Raw genomic sequence first — 19843 nt, forward strand, 5'->3', positions numbered from 1 at the left:
CACACATTGAAACAGAGAAGTCTAAAAACAGAATGTTGTTACTCACACAATTCTAGAAGTGTCCAGTTGCTTTCCTGTCAAAATCGAGTTGCACTTATTTCTTATAGCTATGCAGGGCATGCAAGTGAGCAAACACAAACAAGAACAAACAAACAAGTGAAATGAAGAATAGAAATTGTACAATATAATATTGTGGTGGTTCATCTTATAATTCAGTCTGGAGAATGCACCAGACTGCATCTAAGACCTGCAAACATATACATTTTCTAGGGGGAGGCCCCCCAAACCCTTCGTGTGTCATTTCGTCCGCACGCATTTTTCAGGGCAATCTCTATTGGCCTCAGGGCCATCTGTAAATTAGCTTAGATGGCCCACAGGGCCATCTCCCAACATCCTTAATGTCATGCACTGATTGTACGCTTTTGTATTCTTCTTTGCCCTATTAATTTGTAAATGTGCATATTTATCAAAGACTTTCCGTGATTACCTCAGTCAATGAGGTTAACAAATTGGCATGAACTAAATGTAATTTCAAAGTGAAGCGCAGTGATTTCACATCTGCTGCTTGAAGCTCTTTTGAATGAGGCTAATGACACAGCACACCAAATAACACACGCCATTAACACATTTCAATCAACTGTTTAATGTTGTAGATAAAGAATCGATGTGTAAATCAAAATGGGAATAATGCAAAAATTCATTTTCTCAAAGGATTTTCTTTTCTTACATTTGCATATGCTAGTGTTCCAGTAACAATCCCATTTCAGAGAAGATCAAAAAAAACAATTTGAAGTAGAAAATAAATAAAAAAATGAATAAAACAATCGCTACTTATATTTTAGAAAAAAACAGCAAACAGATTTTGGTCATTTTTTGATGTTTCAGACTCCGACGCAAGGCTACTATGTGTTAGTGTGCTCTGCCTCTGAGCCCTTGAGACAGAAGGAAAGCCTCGATGCTCTCGGGGCCGCACATCCACCGCCTTCACCTCTGCTCAGTGAATTATTTATCCAATCGTCGACATGCCCAAAATGTCAGGCAGCCAAGATTTACTTATCACTCATTACAAGGGTCAGGAGGCAACCACCGGCAGGCACTTGAACCGCTGAAGAGCACTGTTTTGTACGTCTAACCTAGCAGTTAATTATGCGTTAACAGTCATGGAACCGGCATATCAAACTGGGTGCAAACTGCGTCCTAAAAAGTGCGTCCTCTCACTATCTTCTTGGTTTTAATGATGACGGTTATGATGTTTTTAATGAGTTACGTTACAAATGACGGAGGGTGAGAGGGCAGCATTTACAGAAATGCATTGTTGGACATTTACAATGACATCTTCATGACAGTCGCAACACTCAAAGTTCCGTTTTTTTGCGCTCTGAAGGTTTTATCTGACCTGAATAAACCATGAAAGTGTGCATGGGACAAACAAAAATAATGATAGGATTGCATCTGATATCTGTACAGACAGTACTCTTGGCTTTAGGCGCTCTGTGCAGTCGCAGCGTTTCCTTTAGAGAGGTTAACTGAAGAGAAAAGGCAAAGGGTCTCTCAGGCACTCTGCTGTAATGAACCCTCGACCCCTGTACGAGGCCCTACTGATTTGGATGCAAACTGATTATATTCTTCATAAGTAAAATATATATATTTATATAGCAATAAGAAAGGCCACAAATGATGGTCTGATAACTCCTTAAATGAATCAATTTTCACTCCAAACACTCATTCATTAGCTGTAGCACGTATGGGGTGTGTGGTATGTACATAGAGAAGGTGTCGCTGTGCTCCGGGGTCTTGGTTCGCATCAGATTTGGTCTGCATGATACAACTCTCACACCCTCTCTCATATTGGAACTTCATAACTTATTTGCAAGGGCTCCAGATCTCTATTTACAGGTCAAAAGGAAGAGCAATGGAAAAAGAAGGAAAGAGGTAACTTGACATTCTCAAATGTACATTAGAAAAGTTAAAATAGCTGATCATGTTATTCAAACTTAAATTAGTAAAATGACTGAGAAAGCATCTCAAAATAATTACGCAGCTACTGATCTTTGTTTGCTATTATGGTGATTTAACTTGATTGAGGTTATAAAGCAGACCCCCCCCCCCCCCCCAAACATTCTCTTGGCGGCACACTCTTCTTTTTCATAACCAACGAGGCCCACTGTCACCCAGGACCAGACGGCTCATTGGTTCAAACACAAATTATTTTAGATCCACTACACAGCATTCCAAAAAAAAAAAGGCGATTGCAGGGTGTTTGTATTGTGATAGTTGACATTATTCAAGTACTCTTTGTTTGCAGCTAGTGACAATCCTTCACCAATGGACGGAGAGAGAAAGAGAGAGAGATCAACACCACTCCACCAGATCATCTTTGCTCTCTGGCTCTATCACTTTCCAAAGTTGCCAAAGTCAGCGAAGGCATCGTGTTTGGGCTGTTGGACCATCGCAGGGTTCATCCCCATCACCCCCTGTGGCATCCCCATGTTCATGCCCATCCCCATCATGCCCTGGTTGGGGGACATCCCCATGCCCATCCCCATCCCCATCATGCCCTGGTTGGGGGACATCCCCATGCCAGCACCGGGGTGCATCATGGGACTGACAGGCGATTTGACTGCAGCAGGTCCAAGGTTAATGGCGGCAAACCCCTGGGGGAGCATGCTGCTGGGTACTGGGGAGCCTGGAAATGACAGAACAAAGGCAATTTATACAAGATTTTCAAATCTCATAAATGAGTAGATGTATAGGACAGTCTGGCTGCTATGGTTGGGATAGTCAGATCATTTCATAGTTGGGAGCTATTTCGATATTTATTGCTCGAGTTGAGTTTTAAGTATAGCAATTCAATAATATGATTTATGTTACCGTACTTTTCAGACTATACGCCGCGACTTTTTCCCCCATTTTTTTGGTACAGCTAACGGCCACTAGGGAACCTCCTAAATCTATGGATTTTACAGGTAAAATTAACCACCTTTAACACTATGGGCTCTATGACCAGTCCGCGCCCGCCACCTTTAAGCGGCGGGCTCCAGCAGGAAAAGCTGGAGGCCGGAAAAGAGTGAGACAGGTAGTGCGCCAAAGTAAAAGTGGAACCGAGAGACAGAACGAGAGCAAGACAGACGGACAATTTAGCTGCTGCGGCTCATATGCAGGTGCGCTTTATAGTCCGAAAAGTACGGTATATCTTTTACCACTAGACCGTGGGAGAAAGTGCACCGAGAAACATTCATCTGTTTGTCGTCATCTTGCAATCTACTTATGTATATAAATAGTTATCACCGCAACAAACCGTATTTCATTTTGTCTTAATGTACATTACTTAACTTCATATTCTATATGTTGCATTGTTTTTTTTCACTATTTCACTTTTTGTGTCCTTATTTCAAATATATATGATTTTTAGGAATTCAAATGATTTCTATCAACCCAAATATATAATGTAAAAGTTTAAATTAAGTAATAAGTATAAAACTTATCATATTTTATGCTTTTCGTGAAATCCATAAATGTATTTTGTATACCATTCTAAACCTCATTTAGATAATCGGACGTTGTCACATGCGTATCCTTCTGCTCAGTCTGCTGTCCTTCTGCTAGCTTTCCCCATCAGCTTGCACTGGGTCGCTTCAGCATGTGGAGCTCTGCTTTTTCAGACAATATGTGAACCCCAACATGTTTGGCTGTGTCAGGTAAACATTCAGGTCACCTTCCAACATGGCAGATTTGTCTTTACTTTTAAAATCAACCCTAAATTAGAAATAATCTGGAATTAAGTTTACATGAACTATTGATTATCTATTACTATTGACTATTTATGACTCAGTGTTTACTAAAGCCTTAGATTGAGTGGCCAGTAGAAATGCTCAATGAGCTGCCACAGTGAATTTTGGGGCAAATATTAAGACATTTTAAAAATTGATTAAAAAACTTTATGTAAAAACTTGCAATAGCAAAGATTATACATTTTCCCAGATTGGCTACAGTGTCACCATTCATACCAGATCTCCCATTGGTCTCACCGTGTTGGAGGTTGTTGAGGGTGGGATGGCTTTGCTTGGGGGGCTGCACGCCCGGCCCCAGGAAGTCCAGGCTGATGTTAATGGAGGAGTCCGACCAGGTGGCAGGGAGGGCTGCTTTGGCTCCTTGAGAGGCCCCCCCCTGCTGCATTGGCTGCATAGACTGCGGTTGAAGAGGACCTCCCATGTTCTGTAGGGGCAGCAAAGACCCACACAAGCAGAGTTACAATGTCAGAAAGAGCTAATCCGAGCTGAAATCACAGAAATATACTCCATAAGACACATCAGAGCTCCAACTCTGAAATACTTTATGAAAAGCTAAAGTTCCTTCTCTTAATGCAGGGCCTTTAAACCCCCACTTAACCTCCATACTGTCAGGGAGATGAGCTTCTGTCTGTGTCTGAGCTCATTAAAACAGAGTGGTGGGCGTCTGCTCAGCGAAACAAAGACAACGGTTCTTTTTTAGGTCAACAACCTTTTAACATGGAACACAGTCGACATCCACAGGCTTTGGTTGGGTTTTTAATGTTTTTGTAACTCAAACCTGATTCTTCTCATTCTGTGTGTCAGAAACAGGAGGAGTGGGCGGTTAGTGGGCGGTCTCTGGGGGAGAGGAGCATCTGGTGAGGCTGCATGCTAACCCTCCACCATCATGCTTGTCCTCCATCTCTCAATCACACAAGGTATCTTTATCACACAGGCATACCGACTCCTTATGTGAACAGGGAAACTGAAAGCTGGGAGTAAATGTGTGAAATGTTCTCAACATTTGTACTGGAACACTACTGAAAGTGAACTTCTTCTCCCCTTGTTTGAATCTCATTTATTTCCCGCTTCAAACTGAAGCATACAATGTTTTAAAGGTTATTTGTGTGAACATGTAAATGCCAGAATATTACTCATTTTGCCATCAACAAGCCTGGGATTAAAACATTCTCTCAAAAACGGTGATTTTTTAAAACTGAAAAATGTAACTCTAGGTTGGCTTTAGCTCGCTCGCTCAAATGTATGATGAAAATGTTTTATCTAGTACCAGTCATTCCGTTTATTACATCGATATCAAAAATAAAGAATCTGATGTGATTTTATTACAATTATATGCTTTTTCAAATACCGTCTTTATTTGATGTATTTACAAAAACATCAAAATGTATCAGTCTAGCTTGGGATTGATGAAATCTGAAGTCATAAACTGCATTGTTATTTTCCTGAGGATGTTTTGTTTCCACCTGTATAATTTAGGCCCCCCATCATGAGTCTTGTAATGATATGTATAATAATAAATTATTTAAAGAAGGATGCGTGGGTTGTATGAGTGCGGTCATGCATACCTGGGACATAGACTGGGGCATCGCCGTGGCGCTCATGCTCTGCGAGGAGCTCATGCTGAAGTTGAGGCTCTGGGAGGAACTGAGGGAGTGGGTCGGCCCCATCAGGTCGAACAGGTCTGCTGAGGCAGGGCCCGAGCCTGCAGCCGGGGCGGGGGCCAGGGGAGGGGCGGCTGCAGGAGCTGTCATGGCTGCAAAAAGGTCATTTCCGCTGGTGTCGACAGTTTGAGTAGACGCTGGCATCTGACCTCCGGGGAAGGCGTTCCACTCTCCAAATTCTCCATTGCTGCTAGAGGAAGGTGCTGCAGCTAAAAGAAAGAGGACAGATATAAGAGGGTTGGGTAAATGTGTATGTTTGCTATCCAAACAGTGATGTTGTGAGCTTTGTAAATAACTGCAATGTGCTGCCAACGCAAGCTCATTTAAACCCATCATAGCAACTAAGAACAACAGCTGAGTCTTCAGTGAGTGTGGCTGTATTCAGGGCATCCTCAGTCACCACTGGTGCCACGTTTTCATTGAACTGGCCCTGCTTGTTGTCTCCATCCCTCCTCCGATCTCTCTCAGCTCCCTCCACCCCCTCCATCTTCCTCCTCTGTCCCCGTCTCCTTGTCATCCATAACAGGAGTTGATGTGTGTCTGTTCTTGTTATGCAGAGCAGGTAGCAGGCTCCATATGGCCAGGGCTTCCTCACAGCATCTCTCTGAATATTCTAGCAGTATGGCTGCGACAGCACAGCAAACACATGCACACACTAACAAACAAAAAAAATAGAAGAAAAATAGAAGTCTTGAAACCCACCAGATACTGAGGGGAAGCCGGCGGAGGCAGCCGGTGCGGAGAAGTCAGCGAATCCACTCATCAGGTCTGCGTTGAGAACTAGACATAAATACATCAACTTTAAACAAGAGAGCTCCAGGTGTCATTCCACCATAGTTAGCATTCCTTCAGTGTCAGAAGTGGAGGAGGGAGGGGAGGGGGCAGCAGTGGATAGGTGGAGAGGAGCAAACATCTGTTCAGCGCTCCCGCCCTCTCCATTCACCGGGGACTGCTCCAAAAACATCTGGTGCACTTAGCTCCTATACATCCACTCCCTCCCACTGCTGTCCCCAAAAACTGATGCTAGCCTCAGCAGCTGGGCCCGTCACTGCAGTGGACCTTCCCTCTGAACAGCAACACTGAGCAAGAAGGTCACTCCTGGATTTGATGGTGTCTAGCTTGTTTGTGCAAATACATGTAAATAAAACATATTTGAAGATGATAGCAGGCGATGTTTTCCCTTTCAAGCCGTTTCTAAGGTGCTAAACTATGCTGAACAGGTCTGGGATCAGTTGCTTCTCTGTGGTTTCGGCATGGCAACAAGAAGATTCAACTAAATGTTACCTGAAGAAATGACATAATACCTGTGGCAGCAGGCTGGCTTGGTGTTGTGTCCACCATGAAGAGGTCAGCTAGGTTGCTGCTGGCGGGCTGGGGGGCTGCTGGCTGGGCCTAGATTGAAGAATAATATAAAACAATTATAGAACATATATATATATAACACATTTAAGAAATGCATCTGTTGTGCCCTGTATAAACACTTCAGGAACCCTCCATGCATGATTATACATCACATGTGCTATAGTTACCTGTTTGGGGGTGGTGTCTGGGCTCTTGTCTCCTACATAGTGGGCTGCAGCCCCCAGGTCTACTTTCTTAGACGGGACCCCCCTCTTCCTTGTTGCTGTTGTCTCTGTTGCTTGGACTATGTGAACACTCTTGGTGGTTACGGTCTCCTCTTCATCTTTGAACTCTTTTCCCGACTGGCCGTTTTGAGACGAGCGGCCCCGTTCCTCCTCGTTGTCGCTAAAAAAGACATTTGAATGTTTCGGGGTTAGGGTGGGGGTTCTTCTCTCTTTTGTTCAAGGTCTGGGGCCTCATTTATAAAAAGGGATATACGCTCAAATAATGGCGTACGCCAGTTCCTACGCACTGTTTGCGATTTATAAAATACTAACTTGACGGGAAAATGTGCGGTCCTCCACACAAACTCTAACCCATGCGTACGCACTAAGCACAAAAACGGGAGAGACGAGAAACTGCGACACCATTGGCAGAAGGAAGAATGGAGAGAAATATGTGGAAATAATACCATAAATTAGGGCTGAACGATATACCGTGTCATGGCGATAACCGGTTTTATTCATTTTTTTTTTTAAATGCTAACGCACTTTAGCACAGAATTCTAAATAAAGATACCCTTATTACTTATCGAAACTGCACATACAATATATCCAATTAAAGCTGAGACTCCACAGATTATTTAAGTATAGTATCATCACTAAGCGATCCGATCTCGCGACAGGGGAAGCAAACACAGACATCACAACACGTACCTTTACGGAGCTTTTACGGGAGATCGTCTCACCGTAGCTGTCAATCTGATCAGACGTGTTCAATGGCATTAAAACGAGAAAAAACGCGGCTGAATCGGTTGATCCATAGGTTAATAATGTATCTGTGGCTTTTAAGCAATTGTTTATAATCCATAATTCCATTTTTATGTAAAAATCGGAGCACAAAAGTTAGCTGCTAATGGTAGCCACCAGAGTGTATGCAGCTTCCGGTTTTGGCTACGCGTCACTCTCACTCCTTATTTGTTCATGTGTTGGTGTGTGTAGAACTTCCCCTCTATTCCATTGGCTCTAGTGGTTATAAAGAGATTTCATTCGTCAAAATCGAGAACGGGCGGCCAGAGATATGGAAAATCCACCCAAATGACCCCAGAAGAGGTTTTTTTTGCTAAATCTGTCTAAAAAGGTCAAATGTCACTTGTTTTGCATCAATCTTGATACAGGGTACTTATAATATGTTGTACTTTGGATTCCTAAAGCTTTTAGTCTACTAACCCATCATCCAAGGGTAGTTTTCACTATAAGCACAAAATAATTTTTGGACGGACACTATAATTTACAGTTTTCAATCTGAATGTTCAATCTGAATTTTCTTTAAAATAAAAAACATCTACCGTACTTTTCGGACTATAAGCCGCGACTTTTTTCCCCATTTTTTTTGTACAGCTAACGGCCACTAGGGAACCTCCTAAATCTATGGATTTTACAGGTAAAATTAACCACCGTTAACACTATGGGCTCTATGACCGGTCCGTGCCCGCCACCTTTAAGCGGCGGGCTCCAGCAGGAAAAGCTGGAGGCCGGAAAAGAGTGAGACAGGTAGCGCGCCAAAGTAAAAGTGGAACCGAGAGACAGAACGAGAGCAAGACAGACGGACAATTTAGCTGCTGCGGCTTATATGCAGGTGCGCTTTATAGTCCGAAAAGTACGGTATATTGATTCTGACTTTTCTACATCCAACTCACAGGTTTATCATTACTTTGAGAGAAAAGATTATTAATGTAACCCTTTTAGAAGGGAAGATATGGTCATTTGTTCTGGGAATGTCATTTTCGAGCCTGAGACCTGAAAAACAGGCTCAGTGCTTAAGTAGGTGAATTAACTCAAACACGTCATGTTACAATTATTTTGCTGCTTGCTACAAAAGGAAAACTTGCGCGGCTCTCATGTCAGGGGTACTTGAGTGAGTGACATGCAGGCTCTGCATGCACAGCAAACCACCAATCACAATCATTCTTGATCAGATCACAGCAGGCCCCGCCCTGCTAGTTTGCAGACCATCAAAACACCGGTAAAAAAAGAGCGAGGCACAGGAGGACAATACCTTCATCCGGTTAAATATAGTTAAAAAAAACGCAATACATATCGCAGGGGGAAAAAAATCGCAATGTTTTTCAATATCGTGCAGCCCTACCATAAATAGAATGTTAAAAAAAAAAATTCGAGTTGATTGTGATTTATAAAAGGGATCCGGCGTAGGAATTGCCGTACGCAATGTTTGGTGAATCGGAAAATGTCAGAAAATGTCTGTACCTATTTTTTGGATTTCTACTACGTAAGCAACCTTTCCACGTGAATCCTACGCACAGCGTTATAAATGAGGCCCCTGATCAGTAAAAATGTTATCTGCAGGTGTATGGTGCAGATGGCAAATTAACTAGTCTGTCCGTCTCTAACCTGAATCCATCTGGTGAGTCGTCCATCTCCTTCTTCCTAAATCTGCTAATGGTGTCGTCGATGGTGCTGCCGATTTTGTCGCTGATCTCCCCCAATTTCTCGCTGAAGGGGAACTGCCCTTTATTCCTCTCCCAGTCGTCGTCCCACTTCCCCCGGCTGTCGCTGGAGTCGTACTTGTCCCCCGCTGGAGAGATGGAATAATAGTAGGTGGAAAAGGAGATCAAATAAAGAAGAAGAGGACGTGAATAGAATAAAATCCCAAATATTATTTTACATTACAGTTTATATAACTCAATGAAGGACTTACTGCTGTAGCTTCGGTATCCCATACTGTCTGAGGAAACCCCGATGTATTTATCTTTGTTCTTCTTCGATTTTTTCCGTTCTTCCCTAAGCCTCTCATCATCCTGGACAAAATCTATTACCTCCTTCACCTTCTGACGCACATTCACACCCTGATCCTTCCCGTTCTCGTCTATAAACACAGAGGTGGAAACAGAGAAGACAATATAATGAGTGGATCAGCAACTTTCTAAATATAACAATCTCTGTATGAGGAAAGTTCATTTTCTTGTTTTGTAAACTTCCCCTCAAATAAACACATGGTTGGGAAGAGCGAAAGCAGCTTTAGGGAAGTGTGTGTGTGTGGTTTAAGGGTTTGTGGACTAAGCGGTGCTTAGGGCCCCTGTCCATTCAATACAGCTCACACTGAAGCTATTGTTAATAAACACTGAACACTAAAATGCTGAGGTGTAAAGAGTGCCTCGACTAATCAAAGCCAAATGTGTGTTTTTTTGTTCAGCAACTTCTGAGGTAATGCTTCTCCAACATGTAAAGAAAACAAAGGTTTAAAGAAGAGAAAAGACACCACGGGAAAAGACCAGAATGTTACCTTACCTACAAAGTGGTAGCTTTCCATTGACCTCAGGTCGTACAGATGTTCTCTGGTACTGGTGACAACCCTCTCCGATCCATTTCTGATTAGATGGGCCAGCAGCAGCATCGACTGAGACACAGACACAAAAAGTGTTAGGTCAGAGCCTGTTAACATTACATTACATTGCATTTAGCTGACGCTTTTATCCAAAGCGACTTACAATAAGTACATTCGACCAGGAAGACACAACCTTGAGGAAAACAGAATCATATAAGTACATCAGGTTTCATAGCAATATGAGACATCCAACTGGTTCTTTTTAAGGCACAGTGTTTGTGTTGTAAACTATTACAAATATGTTATTGTTATCTGTACATACGGGTACAAAACAATTAACATAAATGTTAACAGAAGGCTCATTTTAAAAGAGTTCAATCGGGTCTGGTCCGAAGTATCTCATTTTGGTGCTTTAAGGCCTTCAAAGCTTTGTGTGATATAGGGCATGTGTGTTTGTGCGATGTCGCAACAGAATTCAGGCAGACCTTGTAGACTCTCCGCCAGTTCTTCTTGTTATCCCTCAGCATGCGGGCCCACAGCATGTTCATCACCTCTGGGAACTGCTCATACATGAACGTGGCTCTTGATAAACAAAGATTCACAAAAGAAGAGGAAAACATTTATAATTGCACCTGCATACAACCAGACAACAGCAGTGTACATTTAGAGCAGCTTCAGGTCATTGTTGTGTTGTCATTTTCTACAACTTTAATGTCTAAATTAATGTAGCAAACTGACATGCATTCCGGGGGCCAGAGCGGGCGACGTTGAGGCGCATCTTAAACTGCTGGCTAAAAATAAACATAAATACGGTAGGATTGTTATTCACGTCGGTGGTATTGATGTTCGTTTACGCCAATCAGAATGCACCAAACTTAATGTGGAGTCGGTGTGTAGTTATGCTAAAACAATGTCGGACACCGTAATCTTCTCTGGTCCCCTCCCCAATCTGATCAATGATGACATGTATAGCCGCATGTCATCATTTCAGCGCTGGTTGTCTTGGTGGTGCCCAGCAAACAATGTGGGCTTCGTAAATAATTGGACAGCCTTCTGGGGAAAACCTGGTCTGATTAAGAGAGACGGCATTCATCCTACTTTGGAAGGTGCAGATCTCATTTCGGCAAACATTTCAGGGCTTTGTGGACTTAATCCATGACAAACTGGAGTTGAGACCAGGAGGCGGAGTCGCAGTCTTACACGCTTCTCTGCGCTCTCTCCTAGGCAGTCATCCATAGGAATCCCGAACCCAATAAAATACCCAATATTAGCGGTGTGTGTGTGTCTGCCCAAGGACAATTTAAGGTAAAACCTAATAGAGGTGTCATACATAATAACCTAATAAAAGTAAATGTAACAACTACTACAGTGCAACAAAACAGGAAGATTAAATGTGGTCTCTTAAACATAAGATCTCTAGCATCTAAAGCAATATTGGTAAATGATTTAATATCAGATTATAATATTGATATATGCTGTCTCACTGAAACTTGGTTGAGACATGAAGAATATGTCAGCATAAATGAGGCCACCCACCCAGCCATATCAACACTCATATTGCTCGAGGCACGGGCCGAGGAGGTGGAGTTGCAGCAATCTTTGACTCAAGTTTACTTATCAATACTAAACCAAAATTAAATTATACCTCCTTTGAAAGCCTCGTTTTTAGTCTTACGCATCTGACCTGGAAAACTTTGCAGCCAATCTTATTTGTTACAGTGTACCGTGCACCAGGTCCTTATTCAGAATTCTTATCAGAATTCTCTGAGTTTTTATCAACTTTGGTACTTAAAACAGATAAAGTCATTATCGTAGGTGACTTTAATATTCATGTTGACGATGATAAAAATAGCCTTACTGTCGCATTTAACTCTATATTAGATTCTGTTGGTTTCTGTCAGAGTGTAAATAAACCAACCCACTGCTATAATCACACTCTCGACCTTGTTCTGAGTTATGGTATTGAAATTGAGCAACTATTAGTCGAACCGCATAATCCTGCTTTATCCGACCATTTCTTAGTAACTTTTGAAGTACTATTACGAGACTACAAAGCATTAGTCAAAAGCTCTTGCAGCAGAAACCTATCTGTTAGTGCTATAGCCACATTTAAGGAAGAGATTCCACCAATACTTAACTCGATAGCATGTCTGCATGTAAGGGAGGAAACGTATACAAAATGTACACCACCCCAAATTGATCATGTTGTTGATAGTGCTATAGATGCGCTGCGAATAACATTAGACTCTGTTGCTCCTTTGAAAAAGAAGAAAATAAAACAACATAGATTAGCTCCATGGCATAATGCCGAAACCCGCAAAATAAAGCAAAAGTCTAGACAACTTGAAAGGATATGGCGTTCCACTAAACTTGAAGAATCTCGTTTGATTTGGCATATTACTCTCAATGAATATAAGAAAGCACTGCGTAAAGCGAGAGCAGCCTACTACTCTTCATTAATAGATGAGAATAAGAATAATGCAAGATTTCTTTTCAGCACTGTAGCCAGGCTGACAGAGAGCCACAGCTCCATTGAGCCTTCTATTCCCATAGCACTCAGTAGTAATGATTTTATGTGCTTTTTTAACGATAAAATTGTTACTCTTAGAAACAAAATTAATGACCTCTTACCTTTGACCAGTATAGTGTTATCAACAGCTCCCGGAAACGTAAGTTCTAATATTACACTAGATAGTAAACTAGAATGCTTTTCAGCCATTAACCTTGAACAATTACATTCAATGATTCTCTCTTCTAAACCATCAACGTGCATGTTAGACCCAATTCCAACTAAGCTGTTGAAGGAAGTTTTTCCATTAATTAGCACTTCTTTATTAAATATTATGAATATGTCTTTATTATCAGGCTATGTTCCACAATCATTCAAAGTAGCAGTGATAAAACCGCTTCTTAAAAAGCACAACCTCGATCCAGAGGTTTTAGCCAACTATAGACCTATTTCTAATCTTCCGTTCCTCTCAAAAATTCTTGAGAAAGCGGTCGCAAAACAGTTGTGTGATTACTTAAAAAACAATGATTTATTTGAAAATGTTCAGTCTGGCTTTAGAACACATCATAGCACAGAGACAGCTCTGGTTAAGGTCACAAATGATATTCTAATAGCCTCAGACAAGGGACTTGTCTCTATTCTTGTTTTGCTCGATCTCAGTGCTGCATTTGATACTATCGACCATGATATCCTATTGCAAAGACTAGAGCACTTAGTTGGCATACAGGGAACTGCTTTAGGCTGGTTTAGGTCCTATCTATCTGAACGCTCTCAGTTTGTACGTGTTAACGATGAATCTTCCACGCAAACCAAAGTTAGCCATGGAGTGCCACAGGGCTCAGTGCTCGGACCTATTTTGTTCACATTATATATGCTTCCGTTAGGCAATATTATAAGGAATCATTCTGTAAACTTTCATTGTTATGCGGATGATACTCAACTATATTTATCAATCAAGCCTGATGAAATTAATCATCTAAATAAAATTCAAGACTGCCTTAAGGACTTAAAAACGTGGATGACCTTAAACTTTTTGATGTTAAACACGACCAAAACTGAAGTTATTGTACTTGGCCCGAAGAATCTACGAAACAAATTATCTAAAGATATACTAACTATGGATGGCATCAATTTGGCCTCCAGTGAGACTATAAGGAATCTTGGTGTTATATTTGATCAGGATTTATCCTTTAACGCCCACATAAAATCAATTTCAAGGACCGCCTACTTCCATCTACGTAACATTGCAAAAATCAGGCATATCTTGCCTCAAAACGATGCAGAGAAACTAGTCCATGCATTTGTTACTTCTAGGCTGGATTATTGTAACTCTTTATTATCAGGCAGTACCAAGAAGTCAGTCAAGTCGCTTCAGCTGATTCAAAATGCTGCGGCTCGTGTACTAACCAGAGTTAGGAAAAGGGACCACATTACTCCTGTTCTGGCCGCCTTACACTGGCTCCCTATAGAACACAGGATAGAATTTAAAATTCTTCTTCTCGCCTACAAAGCCCTTAATGGGCAGGCGCCATCTTACCTTAAAGAACTCATTATACCCTACTGTCCTACTAGGGCATTGCGTTCCAAGAATGCAGGGTTGTTGGTTGTTCCTAGAATCTCTAAATGTACAATGGGAGCCAGAGCCTTTTCTTATCAAGCTCCACATTTGTGGAATGAGCTTCCAGTTTGTGTTCGGGCGGCAGACACCCTATCCGTTTTTAAGAGTGCGCTTAAGACCTTCCTTTTTGATAAAGCTTATAGTTAGGGCTGATTAGATTCAGCCCCTAGTTTTGCTGATATAGGCTTAGTTTGTCGGGGACATCTTACTTCTTCCTTCTCTCTGTCTATACCTGTGTACTCTCATGTTCCGATTAACCCAGCTTCCCCAAATGTCTTTCTTTTTGGTGTCTATATACGCTGGGATCCGGAGTCATGGATGATCCTGCAGTCCTGTGTCCTGGATCGTGAACGCTGGATCTTGAGCCGTGGCTGTGGTCCTGGATGGATATCCTTGTGGATTCATCTTCCTATTATACACACATGCATTTCCAAACATTTGGACTACCTATGTTGCAAATGTATTATCTTTTCAATTTACACACGGCATCTATTGCACGTCTGTCCGTCCTGGGAGAGGGATCCCCCCTCTGTGTATTCACTCTCTGTCCTAAACGGCTTGTTGGAGCACCTGCCCCCCCCCTCCCCCCCCTCCCTATGAGCCCAGTGGCCGTCTGCGAGACAGCAAAACCCAGGCCCAAACACACACACCCGCTTACTGGCTGGGAGTTTGTGTGTGTGCCCAGGCTGAGTTCCACGGTGTCTCGCCGACCCCACACCAGTGAGCCAGCTCACAGTGTCCCGCTTTTTGCAGCAGCGAGCCTCGCAACGTCCCGGCGTGTGTGTGTGTGTGTGTGTGTGTGTGTGTGTGTGTGTGTGTGTGTGTGTGTGTGTGAGTGAGGAAGTCCGCGGATTGGTCCAAATGTAACGGCTCCGTTACGTTACGTCACTATACCCGAAATACGTCACTATACCCAAGAAGTAAACAATGGAAAAAGAGAAATCTCCAACGAGGCGTTTTGGGGCAGCATGGACAGGTCTTTTCTGTGTCAGTTTTACTCGCTGCAGGGTGTACTTTGAGGGTTTGTGACTCTGCAGACTGTTTACATGCAGTAAAAGCTACATAACTCACAAGGGGACAGGTAATAACCAGAAAAGCATGACATGGGACAGCAGTTTCTTTCTGGAAGAAAATACTACCCTGGAAACAGGGGGTTTTGTGGACAGGGCTAAAAAAAAAACAAAGCTCAAAATAGGTTCCTAAAGTCAAAATGGAGGTGAATTTCCTGAAAGATGTTCCTGCAAAAGTTCACTCGATAGAAAAAGGGCTTTAAGATAATCTTTCTACAGTTTGATTTTATGAACAGATAACCTTGATGCTTTTCAGCGAGTGGTGCAACGCTACATGTTGTCCTTACTTGGAGATTTCACTCATCATCTGTCCTGAGGGTCCCCAGGGGTCGTCGTTGGTGGCCTCTCTGACTTTGGACTCCACCTCCGAGTAGTTCATCACCACATTGGTTCTATATAGTAGGAACAAAAAAAAGTCAATTCATTCATCATGCCTGTATGAAGTATTATACATGGCATTTATCATTCAAGTTCAAAATATATGGCCTCCATGAAAAAACCCACAACATGGATGATAATAGATGACAGCTCTTATTTCAGCCACGCCCATGCACATGTCCTTTCATGGGCTAAAAGAAATGGGACAATAGGGAGTGCCTGTGGGTGTGCTCTGAAAATAGGGGAATAAACAAGCAAATGCAAATCTGTGTCCAATATAAACACACAAATGAGACCTCAGATGGCACTGTGTGAAACAGTATGGTGCTCTCTGTGGGTGAGCTCTTATATAACAAAAAATAGGGGGAACAAAGCGACACATTTTCTAACAACCTCAGGGACACAGAGGGCAGGTTTGGGTTTGGTAGTCTGTTAACGTATTTAGAATCATTACAAAAAACTAAGGCACATTTATAATCTGCCTTTTTATATTCAGTCGGACTCCATAAATGTAAGCTTCTGTTATAGGTCTACAAAGTATTGATAAACCAGCATTTTTGAAAGAAAGAAAAATAAATGTAATTTCTTATGTCCAGTCTGTAAAGGAGACATGTCAGGTGTTAAGAACAAAGGATTTTCCAGGCAGAGAACATTCTAGAAATATAAAGGATATGTTTGAACACTGTTGCAGAAAATACTTTGAATCTCAATTGGAATGTGAATGATTTGTTAAAAGAGATTAGATACATTATTCAAGGCAGATGGCCTTGGTGTATTTAGATTTTTAGTCTACTACCTCGAGCAGGAAAGGTTTCTTACAGGACTCGAGAGAGATATATAATTGTTAAAAGACCGGCATCTTATTCGAAAAGAAAAAGTGTCACAACTTTAGCCGAAACATAGTGAGGAGAGAAATGTGAACCCCGTGCCTCCTTAGTCTTCCCTCACTACTGCCACATCAGCAATAAAATGTACAGGGCCTGAAAAAGCAGTATTGGATTGATGGTTGGAGAAGGAGATACACCCTCTCTGTGGTTGAGGAGAAAGGCTGCATAACTACGGCAAGCTGCAGGGTTTGGTTACCACTCTACATGACAACATGCTCTCTTTTGTTTAAATGAAGTATATGCTTTTTCATTCAAGTTGGATCAGGAGTTACAGTAACTTTATGAGAGATGGAGATCCTAGACAAACAAACAGGCCCTGTCCTGTATCACACTGAATACTATTGCCAATGCTCTTTCAGGACAATGCTGACTTCATCTCTGTTTGGGAAGGTTTTAGGTTTATTTTTAGTCTTTCTGATTAGTTTGCTACTACCTTACAACTTCCTTTGGCCCGAGTCCCTCTAGCATTTGTCAATACTGCACACAGAATTATGTTTGCATGAATTATTGCAAAACCCAAGAGGATATGAGGTCGTGATGCAACTTCTTATCTCTTCATAGTCGCTGCCTCGTTCTAGATATCAGCCGTTAAACGGAAGTTGTGATACTCTCTCTCAGTGACACTATCACGATTTCCTTTATAAAAAAAAAACCTGCTTTCAGTTACTCATTAACCCAATTGTATTATACTTCATCTAACACATGCTACTTGCATTCATTGCAAGTTCTTTTTCAAACATGATAAAACCTTTGCTTGCATGTCATGCCTTAGCAAAGACCTCGCCTTCATCATACAACAGGAAATATAGCATTATGCCATACTGTTAGTGTGGATGACTTACAGCTTGGTGACATTTAATACAAAGTGCCGCTTTTTGAATGTCACAAAAGACAAGCTATTGAATCACCCTGTTTACAAAGAAACCAGGAGGAAAACCACATGCATACTCCCATCCTTTAATCTTTGAAACTTGCACTTTTTTTTCTTTGTCTTGGTCTGGCCTTCTTTGTGTCTCTCATGAAAGCAACCCGTATTCCAGGAAAACACACTCCAGGGAGACAACTGCAATCAGCAGGAATGCAGTCTTGGAGGGACTTAAGAACACCCTATTGTGGGTGTCGGTAACATTAGTCATAAACCTTGCAAAGGGGCGACATATTGCATAATAACCTATAGCAATACAGTGTAAGACAACAATTCAACGTTTGGTCAGCAGCTCAAAGCAGACCTGAGTCCAAAGCAGAACAAAAGACACTTTCCACAAGATGTTGCCTAAATTCAGTGCTGGGACAGGTAACTACTTCAATGTGCTTGAACACTGCTGCTGGACATGCAGGGTAACTGCCATCAAACTATGAAAAACTCTTTAGAAATGCAGCTTCAATGACTCACATGTTGTACACATGTACACATGTTAAATGCTTTTCTCGCTTTCTTTCCATTTTGCATGCTGAACTCTATCTTCATTATTTTCAAACCCGAATGATAAGTAACTGGTTTGTATAGTTGAACTGAAATCATTACATCCTTGAATTTAAGCTCGCAGCTGGACAGGTACCAACAAGTTGCAAAACCCTGCAGAATCACTGGTCACTGATTAATAAGTGCCCTTTGTGGTACCGGTGTTTATCTTGTTGTTCTTTGGTGTCGCAGATCGCAATATTATAACTCAGCCACCATTTGTAGAAATATAACAAACCAGTTTGATAAGATCGCTGAACATTGCATGTTGGACCGACGTGTTTATAGTTGCTGTGGAAAAAAGTGTCTTATATATTAATGTATTATGAGATATTACGACATATGTACACATTGAAGTCTGAGTTGATGTTTGACTAACTAGTCCAACCTGCCAAACAGTCTAGGGTTTAAAACAAGTAATAACTTGGTTATGAAGTAATCCAGCCTTGTGGTGTAACTTAAAGTTTTGAAAAATACTTAATTTTCTGTAAAACTACTACTGTAACGTTCATGTAACTTAGCTACAAGTGTCATAACAATCATACCGGAGAGTAACCTTAACGCTTTACTACACGTAAGTGCGTAATTAAACATATGTATAGACAGTGGTAACGTAAAATAAGATTGTGTGAGTTAACGTTTAGTTCGATAAGCATTCACCGTGTATTATGCAGTCCAGGAGCTGTCAAACTAGCTTAGCTGGCTAGCCCGGTCAGCTAGGTACATAGCAAGCAGCCTGGTAATTAGCTAGCTTGTCAGCTAAGCTAGTTAGCTTGCACTGTCGGAGAAAACGCACAAACAACAAGCATAAATCATCTCACAGGAGTGCTAATGTTATCTCGGACCAAACAAAAACCCAGGCAAACTGAAGATGACTAAGAGAGCACTCTCATACTCGTAAGAAACCGTGTTTGTAAAAGTCAGCTAACTAACTGGCTAGTAGCAAACAGGCTAGCTAACTTGTTCAAGTGACGTCAGAGTTTTGGGTACGTGTCTCTTTCAAACAGGTAAACTAAAAGCACAAACAACGCGAACCAGGCGTTATGTAGCGAGGCGATACTTACGCTTTGTCAACCAACTCCCTAACCTTCCACATGTTCAGCATCTTGGCTCCGTGAAAATGGGCTTTCTGCCTCGACAAAACCCTTTACTCCACACGAACACCGTACCAAACCCTTGAACTCTCTAAAAGTAAACTCTTCTTCACCTCTCGTTCAAGACAGCAGGCGCAAACGCACCACCGGGCAGACAGGAAAGGTTACTACGGGAAATGCCCATGTAGCGTCACCAACTTGCGTGAAGCAGCATTGGAGTTGTAGTTTTCTAATTGCTGTCAATACGCTGAACTTTAATGTGGATTAAAAAAATGGGAACACTATTTGCCCCAGATGAAGTGAGATTAAACAGTTTTTACAATCCAATGAAAGACGTATGGGGTCTGGATTTGAAAGAAAAAAAAAAAAAAAATCGATATTTTAATAATTTAAAAAGATACCCTGAGAGTACAATATACATTATTGTGAGAATATAAATAATATCAGCCCTTATTGTTGTTATTTTTT

General features: G+C 41.7%; 1 protein-coding gene across 1 annotated transcript; it reads right to left on the reverse strand.

Annotated features, from left to right (window-relative positions):
* Nucleotides 1-627: 627 nt before the first annotated feature.
* Nucleotides 628-19552, reverse strand: clint1a (clathrin interactor 1a). The gene is made up of 12 exons (XM_034092627.1): nt 19346-19552; nt 15842-15946; nt 10843-10939; nt 10321-10429; nt 9731-9898; nt 9424-9607; nt 6982-7198; nt 6757-6844; nt 6155-6232; nt 5357-5661; nt 4029-4215; nt 628-2686 (listed from the first exon to the last, which is right to left on the reverse strand). Exons 1-12 carry the CDS (start codon nt 19384-19386, stop codon nt 2394-2396), a joined length of 1872 nt encoding a protein of 623 aa, XP_033948518.1. The 5' UTR covers nt 19387-19552; the 3' UTR covers nt 628-2393.
* Between the last annotated feature and the right edge of the window lie 291 nt (nt 19553-19843).

This window comes from Pseudochaenichthys georgianus, chromosome 10, assembly GCF_902827115.2.
Source record: "Pseudochaenichthys georgianus chromosome 10, fPseGeo1.2, whole genome shotgun sequence".
Lineage (NCBI taxonomy): Eukaryota > Metazoa > Chordata > Actinopteri > Perciformes > Channichthyidae > Pseudochaenichthys > Pseudochaenichthys georgianus.

Coding starts and splice junctions, on each gene's coding strand:
- clint1a (XM_034092627.1), bottom strand. CDS start 19,386: ATGCTGAACATGTGGAAGGTTAGGGAGTTGGTTGACAAAGC. Junction 15,947..19,345: donor AGGGAGTTGGTTGACAAAGC/GTAAGTATCGCC, acceptor CCTACTATATAG/AACCAATGTGGTGATGAACT. Junction 10,430..10,842: donor ACTGGCGGAGAGTCTACAAG/GTCTGCCTGAAT, acceptor TCTGTGTCTCAG/TCGATGCTGCTGCTGGCCCA.